This window comes from Typopeltis vanoorti, chromosome 18, assembly GCF_054136105.1.
Source record: "Typopeltis vanoorti isolate ZY-2024b chromosome 18, IOZ_Tvanoo_1.0, whole genome shotgun sequence".
Taxonomy (NCBI): domain Eukaryota; kingdom Metazoa; phylum Arthropoda; class Arachnida; order Uropygi; family Thelyphonidae; genus Typopeltis; species Typopeltis vanoorti.
In genome coordinates this window covers 56,402,470-56,414,469 of record NC_143566.1, presented here as the reverse complement: position 1 = coordinate 56,414,469, position 12,000 = coordinate 56,402,470, and the positions used below count along the sequence as shown (strand labels likewise).

The following is a 12,000-nucleotide window of genomic DNA, read 5'->3' as shown; positions in this document are numbered from 1 at the left end:
GACCTTCAGGGAGTTAAGGACTCATCTAGAGCCACATACTATACTCACCAGCTGTCATACTTGCTCTTGATTTTATTCACACTACTTGCACATACAACATGCAATGGCAATCTATTCCAATCATGCACCACTCTATGAGAGAAAAATCTACCTAGTCTAACCATAAATACTGTTACAACTTGAACAGTGCATAAACTTCTAATCTATCAGTAAATCATTTACAGCAGGGGTCAGCAACCTTTTCAGACTTGCGGGCGACATTAAACTTTTTTTTTAATAATCGGGCCACGAGCATTTAATTAAGATTTGAAAAACAATACTTTTTAAGTTATCAGTTTTATTATATCAATCTTAAAAAACACAGAAATATTTAAAGTTTGAGATTACGAGATAAAGTACGATATTCTCGTAATGACATCTGATGTTATATTCTTTTATAACAGCAATAGTTTTATTACAAATAAGACAAAGGGGATTATCCTCATTTCCAATAAAGAAGTGCTTGCTGTTCCATTCATCATTAAACCTTTTTCCTTCATCAGCAATTTTACGTTTTCTTGAACCAATTTTTGAAATTATTTTTAAGAAATATATATCCTCTGAAAATAACAGTTGATATTATTGAATTATATTAAAATATGAAGCAGGGAACGCGACTGACAAAGTGCGCCAAAATCTCGGTTTTCGTCAGATGAAGTCGCCTGGTTATCCCCACACATGACTCACACGGTTGACTCATGCCAGTTTGCATGCCGATATTATGAAGTATGGGTATAAAATTATTTTTAATTTATTGTTTATCTTATAAAATGTATTATTTAAATAATTCAGCATATGGACCATGTGCTAGGTTAACCTTTTGCAGGCTGCCAGTTGCCAACCTCTGATTTACAGCTTTCAGCACACACAAATCACATGTATAATGTGCATATAGCAGCACTCAATTCAAAATGTCCCCTGTTTGCTTTCATACGCACCTAAAGTCTTTGAGGCCAGATATCAATGGTGGCATGCACAAGATCAAATGGTAATGCTGCCACTGCTCACTCTAAATCCACCTTCAAGTTGGCAATGCTGGGGTGCAGGCTACTCTCTGACCACAATTTGAAGTCCAACAGATTCAGATTGGGACTTCTATAAGGCCAATCAGACAGTGATATGTGGTTGAACACATTTGCCTCCAACCATTGTTGTGTGGTCATTGCCTTGTGTGTAGAGGCTGAGTCCTGTTGGAAGGTCTACTGCCTACCATGAAACAAGGTGTTGTTCAGGGGCCATTACCACAGGTTCCAGCACGGTGTCTTGATACACTTTAGTGGAGGTTTTGACCCCTTTCTTGCAGAAATAGATACCCTCCAATAGATTGCCCCCCCCCCCCCCCACCAAATTATCACTGACATGGGGTGATGACCTCTCTTCGGTGCTATCACAGATTCTGTATGACCATTCAAGGCATACAGAATCGTTTTTGCAGTTAATCGAATTATCAATGGTTGAAAATCTTCTCATCTGTGAAGAGGATATCTGTGTCCTTTCATCACTTACCGCTGGAGAAGTGCCTTTGATTTTATCACCCTCTGCCACGTATGTTGTGGTGTTAGGAAGTGTCTAATTGAATAACAATAGATTCTTACCCCAGGTCATCACTTAGTACACGTGACACAGTTCTCTGAAAAATGTTTGTCTCTCGTGACATCACTTTCTGCATTCTCACAGGATTACCAACCCTCACAAAGCCATTGCATCCTAACGCAGCATGGTTGACCTGTTCTTTGGTATTCAGATATGTCTTCTGCATCATTATAATAGTTAATAGTCTGATACACAAGCATCCCACTGATACAGAGTGTTTTTGGTGTGTTGAAATAACAGGTGTCTGTATTCCAACCTTGTGAAGTGCTATTACAGCTACATGGTTCTCATAATCTCCCAACAGCATGTTAACCCATAGAACTAGAAAACTCTCTCTACTAATAAACATGAGAATGTTGGCTGCACACAGCACCCAATGGAACTGGGCTTGCGCAATTCTGTGGGCAGCACGGGTGTGTGCGTGCGTGCGCAGAAGTTTTAACAGTATTTATGGCAGGACTGTGTAGATCTCACTCTTTTCTTGATAGCATTCCTTCTCAGCTTCCAAGGATGCCCTCTTGTCCTTTCCTCAACCTCCATAAAATGAAAAATTCCATTAACTGAAATCCTATACGAATCTTTCAGAAGTTTGTAAGTCTCAATCATGTCACTCTTCTTTCTCCTGTTTGCTAGCATCAGCATTCTCTAAATTCTCAATCTGTCTTCATAATCAGTATTCCACAATCCTTCTCTCCACTCTGTCATAATCACCACAGGAAACAAGGAGACCAGACTTGTGTACACTAGTCCAAGTGAAGTCTTATCAATGCCTTGTCAATAGGCAAAATGACTTCCTTATCTTTACATGTAGAAGTTTGCTTCATTATTGCAGTTGTCCTCTAAGTTGTATTTGCAATCTTTCCTATATGACCTTTGAACTTCAACTTGTTGTCAACTAAAATTCCAGTATTCCCTAGCCTGATCAATTTCTTCTAGCATAATCTCACCAACATATAATATGACATTGCATATCTAATCTCACTGAAGTGCATGACTTTACATTTACTAACATTGAACTGACAGACATTTTTCCATGACCACATTTCCAGCATATTCAAATCATTCTGCAAGTACTGATTATCAGTCACATTCCTGATTACTCTGCTTATCTTTGCATCATCAGCAAATAGCTGTATGTCACCTGTCAATTCCTTCCTGATGTCATTAATGTACAGATTGAATAACAATGGACCAAGGAAGGACTGATCCTTGTGGTACACCACTGGTTACCTTAAATCTTATAAATTCACATCCCCCATATACCACTCTTTGTTATTTCAGTCAGCCATCCACTTATCTACACTAATATTTTATAACCCAAACCATGTTCTCCAATTTATGCAACAGTCGTCCATGCTGTGTTCTGTCAAAAGTGTTAGCATAATCCAAAAGTGTAATGGAATAGCCATTCCCCTTGTCTGTCTCAATGGTAACATTATTATAGAATGTGAGCAAGTTGCTAAAACATGAACCTTACCTTAGTAAATCCATGCTGTTCATTGCAAAGTACAGACTCTCTGTCAACCCATTTCTGAATGCAACTTTCCTAAAATCTTCGCCACCACCACCACTCCAGAGATACTAATAAGTCAATATTTGGATGCATCAGTCCTTGTGCAACAGGATTACCATACATTTTTTCCACTCGTGTGGAATCTTCCCTGTTCTGAGACTGAAATTATATAGCCTGGTTAAAAGAGTATCAGTTCAGCTGAACACTCTTTTAGCATCCATGTGATATCTTTTCAGTTCCTGTTTCTGAATCCTTATTCAGTTTGTGCAACAGCTCTAATACCTCCTCCTCATAACACCTGAGTTTCTTTATTCACTGAAGAGTTAGTAGTGAGCACAATGTTGCATACACCAGGTTCGTAGCTTTTAGCGAAATGGGCACTCATTTGTTGAACAATCTCTTCTGCATCTGTCACCCTTGCACCATCTGTATTCAGTAGAGTTTTTCTTTCATATTCATTCTTTCTTTTATTTACAGCATAGTAATAAAATTCTTTGGTTTGGTCTTCTTTAGCTTGCAGAGCCAGTTTCTTTTTATACTCAGACTTCTCTTTCTGTACAATAGTTGTGAATCTTCTGGCTTGCTGCTTATAATTTTCATTTGCCTTGTAGTAGGCCTGTTATTGTGAAATTCACATTTCCATTTCATTTACATAATAGTTTGTGAAAAAGTGTGTGTACTAGCATTACATTATTTCATAAACAATATGAAGGAAAAACCATAATTACTTCAGTATTAAAGAATTTTCTTTCTATATATGAAAAAAAAATGCGAGTTTGAGATAGATATGACATTATAATTCTGTGAAGATGTTTCAAAACATGGTAGCAATCACTGTTATCATGAAGGAGTTTATTCTGATGTAGATGTATCTGTTATACAAAAGCTGACTTTTGTACACATCACCTTTCCACATAAGCCAAAGTTGTTGATATATTTGTCTTGCCTGTGGTGCCAAGGTATTATCTTTTCTGACATAGAAGAAATTGATATCAAGTGCAATCATTTGGTTGCAATCTCACAGATGCTTGATTTTTGCAATATGTATATTCTACAAATATTTCCATGGGAAATGTTCATCTGAAATAACATCAATAATTCCCACACTTAGTACTAAGCTTGTTGGAACACATGCAGCTACTGCTCATCATCTCTTCACAGTGCACCTTGAAACAAATAGAACAAGTTTCTTTTCCTCTTCCTTCATCCCTGCAGCTGCTGTATTGTGGAACAGTCTTCCTCCTGTTGTGTTTCCCAAGGAATACAGTATACAGTGTTTCAAATCAAATGTAAACATCATGAAGGTTATTTTCTTGATCATAAATTAGTAAATAATAATATTTGGTTTACCGATCAAGTGTTGATCAGTTTTATTAACCGAACCAACTAGTTTCGCCACACTTATCTGTTGGCATCTTCAGGGCACTTACATATAGGTTTAAACAATCTTACAATTATGCGTAACTGCAAAACTGACAAGAATAACTGTAAAAAACTGACTAGAATAATTACAAATAAAATAGTGTTGAACGTGAGTGAAACACGTATCGAACACATACAAGATCAGCTAGCTGTTGCTGAGGAACTTTCTGTAGTTTGTATTAAAGTTTAAACCTATATGTAAGTGCCTTGAAGATGCCAACAGATAAGTGTGGCGAAACTAGTTGGTTCAGTTAATAAAATTGATCAACACTTGATCGGTAAACCAAATATTATCATTTACAAATGTAAACAAGTTCCTCCTTTCACAACCCACTACACATATGGTACTAATGTACTATAGGTTGATCAACCAACCTCTCATGTATGGGCTTGACATAAAAAAAAAAAATAAAAATCCGTTAGAAAATTACAGTATGCTGCACAGCCATATCACTTGCTGGCCATTGCTCCTTTAGTAGTCCAGAGAGAGAGAGAGATGGAAATCATTGGATGCATGATTAGGACTTTGCAGCAGGTGATCTAGAACTCACAAGTATTAGTGCAGTAATCACGTGAAGTTAATATGTTTTGATAACATGGCATGTTTTCAAAACATCTGGCTACTCATCTGAAGGACCACATCAGACACATGGACTCCATCAAAAAAAAACTCCAATACTTGGTAAATAAATAGTTCTAGTTTTTCTGTAAACAGACATTCTAGCTAGTCTAAATATTGTATTTATGTTCATAAATATTCCTGTAGGCAAAGTTATTGCACTTGTAGATGATCTGTCCCCTCCTGATATCTCTCAACTATTTAAACATTGTCTCACCTTCAATTATTTCCGATTGAATGGGAAAATCTACAAACAACTATCTGGCCTTTCAATGGGAAGCTTTCTATCTCTTCCATGTTCTGACTTATTCATGGAAAACTTTGAAAAAGATTTCCTGCTATCTACAAATCCAAAACAGTCACTTTGGTAGAGATATGTAGATGACATATTTATAATCTGGAAACACAGTGTGGCTAAGATATGCAATTTTCTTTCGTCTATTAACTCCCTTCATTATAAATTTAAATTAACTTTAAAACTTGAAAATGAGGGAAAATTCGCATTTTTTCTAGAAGTTTTAATTTTGAAAAAAAGCAGAAGGAGACCTCTTTCTCTTAGCATATACTGTAGTCCCACTCGTACAGGTCATTACATTTCTCTTCATTGCACCATTATTATTGTTTACAGCATCTCCATGGGGGTCCGGAGACTCAACACGGGAGACTCAAATCAATCATCACACACACAATTCCTATCATACCTCTCCTTGAATCCATTCACTATCAGGGAACTCACAACCAATTCTAGCAATCCAGTCCACTCACTTGCCACTCTATACTCAAAAAAATTTGGCCCGCACACCCTTACTAACCACACTTTTACATAACTTCCATAGATGGTCCCTAGTTCTCTGACTATTTGTCATATATTGAAATATTTCATTTGCATCAATTTTATAAAATCCCTTTAATATCTTAAAAGTTTTTATCATGTCCCACTTTTCTGCCTATCAACTAAACTTTGTAACCCACAAACCTTCAACCCATCCTCATAGGGGGTATTCCACAGACGTGTCGCCATCTTGGTCACTCATCTCTGAATTTTTTCGACCACCTCCTGGTCCCCAAGAAACCCAGGTGACAACAAAATCTGTGTGCAGTAGTCAAGATATGGCCAAATCATAGCCTTATAAAGAGGGATAATAACTTCCTTATCTTTACTTGTTTTTCAACATCCAAGTAATTCGTTGAGCTATATTTCCAGCTTTTGCAATATTCCCTCTGAACTTGAACTCTTTGTCCACCATATCCCTAAGTCCATAGCCTCATCACTTTCCTGCAAACCAATACTGTCAGTATGATACACCATATGACCTTTTCAACCCAAAGTGCATAACTTCGCATTTTGCAACATTAAATTGACAATCATTATCCTTTGCCCGCAATGCCAGTTTATTTAAATCATCTTGCAGGATATCTACATCACCATTATCAACAATTGCTCTCCTCAGTTTTGCATCATCAGCAAACAACTGAATATCCCCTCTTAAATCTTTCTCCATGTCATTGACATGCAAATTAAAGAATAGTGGCACTAGTACCGAACCCTGTGGTACTCCACTAGTCACTTTCATTCTCCCAGACTCCACCCCACTATATACTACTCTCTGGTGTCTGTCCATCAGCCATCCCTCTATCCATGCTACTAGCCTCATATCCATTTCCATCCTCTCCAGTTTATGTAAGAGTTTTCCTTGTGGTATTTTCCCTTGGCAAATGGAAAATACCACATGGTGTGGCAATTACCTTCATCCAGTTTTACTGCCACATTTATTATAAAATGTGAATAAGTTAATAAGACAGGAGCTACCCTTTACAAAGCTGTGCTGCCCACTATAGAAGTATCACAGGCCTATCCACTGTTGTATTTTACATTTCACCAACTTTTCCAATACTTTAACAACCACTCCCGATATATTAATTGGTCTGTAGTTTGCTACCTCTATCTAGCCACATTTATACAATGGTACTATCTTACTCTCTTTCCCCTTACTTGGAACACTGCCAGAGATGAGACTTAGATTAAACAACTTTGTCAGAGGGAATGCCAATTCTCTTGCTCATTCACATAGTAGATGGGCTGATATTCCATCCAGTCCCACTGATGTGTTCACATTCAAATTTTTAATATGCTGCACATTTCATGTTCATCTACCTCAATTTTGATTTGTGTCTGTAAAATCTGGATGATATACCTTTTGCAAAATGATCACTCAGCAACTAAACTATTTCTTTTGGCTTAGTCACCTCAAGCATTTGTTTAAAGTCATTCTGCCATAGTCATTTTTCCTCTTACTTGCTACGTAACAAAAAACTCTTGGGAGTTTACTTTGACCTGTTTGGCTAATTCTCTCTCATAGTCTGATTTGGCCTTCCTTACCATATTGGCACCCTTCTTGCTTGCGCTCTCTACTACTCTTGAGTATGCTGATAACTGTTTTCTTTATATTACCTTCACAGTGTTTTCTTTTTTTGCAGCTCTTGCTTTATAGCCCTACTCATCCACTTAATTCCAGCTTGTTATATCCTCCTGACCTTTGGTATGCAGTCTGATACTGCTATCCTCAAGCAATCTCTTTTCACTTGCTGTGCACTACTGACATTCTTCCTTGTAGCTTCTCAAGCCATGACACTGTTCCAAGATGACTCCCGAGTCTCTCATAATCAGCAGCCTTATAGTTGAACATAAACCCCTTCTTGACAGAGAACTCCATGTGTTTAGCAACTTCCCAGAACAAGACAACATGGTCACTCTTCCCAGTTGGAGGCAGAGGGTCTACCTTGGTTATGGATACATCTGATATTGTTATCAGATCCTAGAACCTCAAATCCCTTGTACCTTCTATAACATGTTGTTTCATGTAATTATCCCTTAGCAATTGTATTAATCTCACATCTATCTTGCTATACCTCTTCTCCTCCATCCAATTGATGTTTCTATAGTTAGTCTCCCATAATAATTGCTTGACCTACACTCATTGTTCTGATTTGCCATTACATGGCATCTATATCTTCCTGTGGACCTCCTGGTCTATAGCAGCACCCAGCAATGTATTTTGTCCTATTTGTCTTATCCCACACCAGACAGCCTCAAATGAACCATCTTCCTCAGACCTAATATCCTCTTTAACTTCTATATATATCACACTATATATTGCAAAAATTAGATATTATACATACACTGAAAAAAAGTGATCTCTATTATAGGAGATGAAGAAATACTAAAAAAAGAATTACATTCTTTTCTATTACTGGTGAGCAATGGATATTCTAGGAAAATGGTATAAAGAATACTATTCTTTACTCTTGCTCCACAACAAATTCCTGATATTTGCTACAGAGCCTCAGTTTCCACCCCTTATATTGGTAGACTCTCTCAAAATCACCAGTTTCCTGAAATCTCATGACATAAGAGTGGCTTTCAAGCCCATTGTGACTATACTAGCTCTATTATTGTACATTCACCTAAAGACCACAACCTTTTCAGCAAACATCCTGGAGTTACAATATTCCATGTTCTTGGAGTGTTGCTTACATAGGGCAGACATCTAGAAGTTTGGAAATTAGACTATTTCTTTTAGACTTTTTTCCTTTTGTTTTAATTTTAATTCAATTTTAATTATGTAATGGTTCATGTTCACCCCTTACTGCATTTTTTTTTGTTCTTCCTAACCCAGAAGTCACTAGCATATGTGCCAATGACTAGTTGGTTTAACCATTTATATTTTCATGACCTGTTAAATCCAGTATCAGTTATCTTTTGTTACTCATAAGAATTAGTGTAGTAACCATGTATTATTATCATTATTGTCATAACATATGATGGCTTTTTGCACCACCTTTGGAGTTAATAATGCCTTGAGTTGCTTCTGCCATGTGGTGAATTAATACCAGTACAGTAATTCACATGATTTGACATTTATGTAATATCTTGTGACCATGTGAGAATTCAAATGATATGCTCTTTTCATATTCAACCCCCCCCATATATGCACAAAAAGTACATATTTTTATGTATGATGTAGTGTTTATTTCTTGAAACACCTTCATTCAGTATTATTTCCATTTTACACATGCTGAAGCTCTAAAGAAACTTGCAATAAAATGAATTTAAAATATGATGTAATGTGTGTTAGGGTGCTATATGTGCCAAAAAGCTTTGGGGTTTATCAACATAACTTTCATATTAGTTCTATAGGAAGGGGAAAAGAAATTAGGAATACATGTTTTTATTTTCTTATGGATAAAGGTGTCATCGGAGAGAGAGAGTAGTGGAATGCAAACAAGTATGCAAAGGCAGAAATTCTTTCATTTTCTTTCACTTAAATTTTCTTATATAGAGAAACCTGTGGAGTATTCATAACTATAAATTCACATGTATGCCACAGTAATTAACTTTTTAATAGTGTGTAAATATTTTGTCTTAAGTATCATAAGGCATCATCTTAACTGTAACAATTGTCTCACTTTCCCAAAAGTCTGGGAAGTTGTTATCCTCAGCTGTATAAAATAAATGTATCAGTCATATTTTAATTTAATTACAGTTCAATAGTATTTAATCCTTAAATACACTACTGTATACATAGAGGGATTCCAATGTAAGCATATGCACCGTTTTTTTTTTTTTTTTTTTTTTTTTTTGAATAATTCCTATTGTTGTTTAATAACTGTACTACTGATGATGTTTTATGATACTTAAGATGAAATATTTACATATTATTAAAAAATTAATTACTGTGGCATACATGTGAATTTATAGTTCTTTCACTAAATATTTGTTTGCAGTAACAAATGATATGATAATGTCCAAGATTTGAGACATATAAAATGTACACTTTTTTTTTTGCTTTCCAACTCCAGTTTTCTCATTTATACTATTTTGACCATTATTTTTTGCCAGACATGAAGCCTTTTGAATTTTACTTCTTTTTAGCATTGTTTGTGGTAAAATTGGAAAATGTAAAAAATTGAAAATATGCTGAACAAACAATAGAAAATATGAAAATGTACATAAAACACTTTTAACGGATTTGGCTCAGCAATTGCTTCTCCAGAAGAAATTAGCAATTCACAGTAGAGATTTTGGCAGGGATATTACTAATCTTGGAGATTTCTTACCTAAAGCTCTTTCTGGTACATTCCCATTTCTTCCATTACATGGAAGGAATGGGGGAAGAAAAAGAGCCACAACGTTGTTCTCGAGTACAACTATTGTTTCAACAATTTAAGTTTTCATAAGAAAATGAGTTAATTTAATAGGTATGATTGACCATTAGATTTATTTTAGTCCTTTATTTAACAACAGCAAAAAAAATCTACAATTTTTCCTTAATTTTCTTGTTGTAGGAAGTGGTGATGGTGATATCGAGTGTTCTGAAAGAATTCTGATTGAAATGTTAGAGAAGTATCCTGAGGTAAATATTGATTTTTATTAGTTGTAATAATCACCAGGAAAATTTTGTTTGCCTCTGATATGATAAATTCACATCTTATTATTATGGCAAGCAAAAGGGGGGGGGGGGTAAATAATTTTATTTACTTTTTTTGTTATCTTGTTTTTTTAGATTTGATAATTTGTGCAGTATATGGTTCTAAAACACGGTTGGTACTATGAATATAGCACTAACTACATTGTAGAAATCAGTAAGCATAAAGTGATGTGAATACCAATACTAACTGCTTATTTATTATAGGTGTGCAGAAAATTTATCAAAAAAAAGGAAAAGAAAAAGCAGTTTGAATATATTTAATCACAGTTCCATGAAAAACCACAAATCATTGAAACAGTAATTCATAGAAGAAATCCACACATTAGTTTGTTCTTCTTTATTTCAAACAAATACTTAGTTTTGGCTGCTTGTGTAGTCACTGCTCATCAGAATGAGCAGTTGACTACAGAGCATTCGATGATGCTCCGTCTCTCTCTCTCTCTGTTCTGAATTTATTAAAACAAGAAGTGGCTATTGCCTACCTCTTCACCATTTAACTCCATATTCATCAGAGCAAGCTTTCTTATGTATTTCCTAAAGAGTATACTCTGCATATTTTCAAATCAGTAGTTACAAGTTTTTTCCTTGGACTCCTTGGAGGGGTCCAAGGAGTCCAAGAACTCATCGAGGGAGGGCACCTGCTCTACAGCTCTCTTTCTCCACTGCTCAAATCCATCAACAACCACAAGCACACCAATGCCATCTACCACCCACCACCACTAGTATTTCCACAGAAATCACAAACATCCATGTAATTCAGGGAGCCTTAAACAGATGGAGTGAATTGTGCCACTTATTTGCTGTGTTTGCATGGAAAATCAATTTGAATGTAATGCTTTTAAGTTTTCCTCTCTCTCTCTCTTTAAGTTTTCCTTACTACCACCTACGCAGAAATTTGCTGTAGGAAACATAGGAAGGTGTTTTTTCCTCTATGAATCTGACAAAGGTTTCTTTAAGCCACATGCAATAATTTGGTGTAAATTAATATGCTTGTACTTTAATGTTGACTGATGATTAATGATGACTATCTTTTGGCTATGGAAATTTCCTCTTTTGACTTCTTGTTGTACAGAGAGCTGGAATTTTTTTCTTTAGATTTTTTTTTTGCAAGAGAGAGAAATGTAAGGTTGTATTTTGTTGTCAGACTACAATTTCCTTGTTTCTGCCATATCTTCTGTTTCCTGCTATTTCTTTTGTGTGATTGAAATGAAGTAGGGGGGAGGGGACATCAGTATTTTCCCCTTAAATTCGCTATAGCAGACCTTTCACTGTAACATACTATTTCTCTGGTCTCTATGGGTTCATTATAGCTAGCATCTGCTCTG

General features: G+C 35.8%; 1 protein-coding gene across 1 annotated transcript in view; it reads left to right on the top strand.

Moving 5' to 3' along the window:
- The window catches only part of LOC150096684 (tetratricopeptide repeat protein 39B-like), a 300,955-nt gene that overhangs the window by 138,420 nt on the left and 150,535 nt on the right, over window positions 1–12,000 (top strand). Inside the window, exon 9 of the mRNA XM_090408472.1 lies at window positions 10,533–10,600. Within this exon, the coding sequence (XP_090264598.1) occupies window positions 10,533–10,600 (68 nt within the window). The remainder of the gene's footprint in view (window positions 1–10,532; window positions 10,601–12,000) is intronic.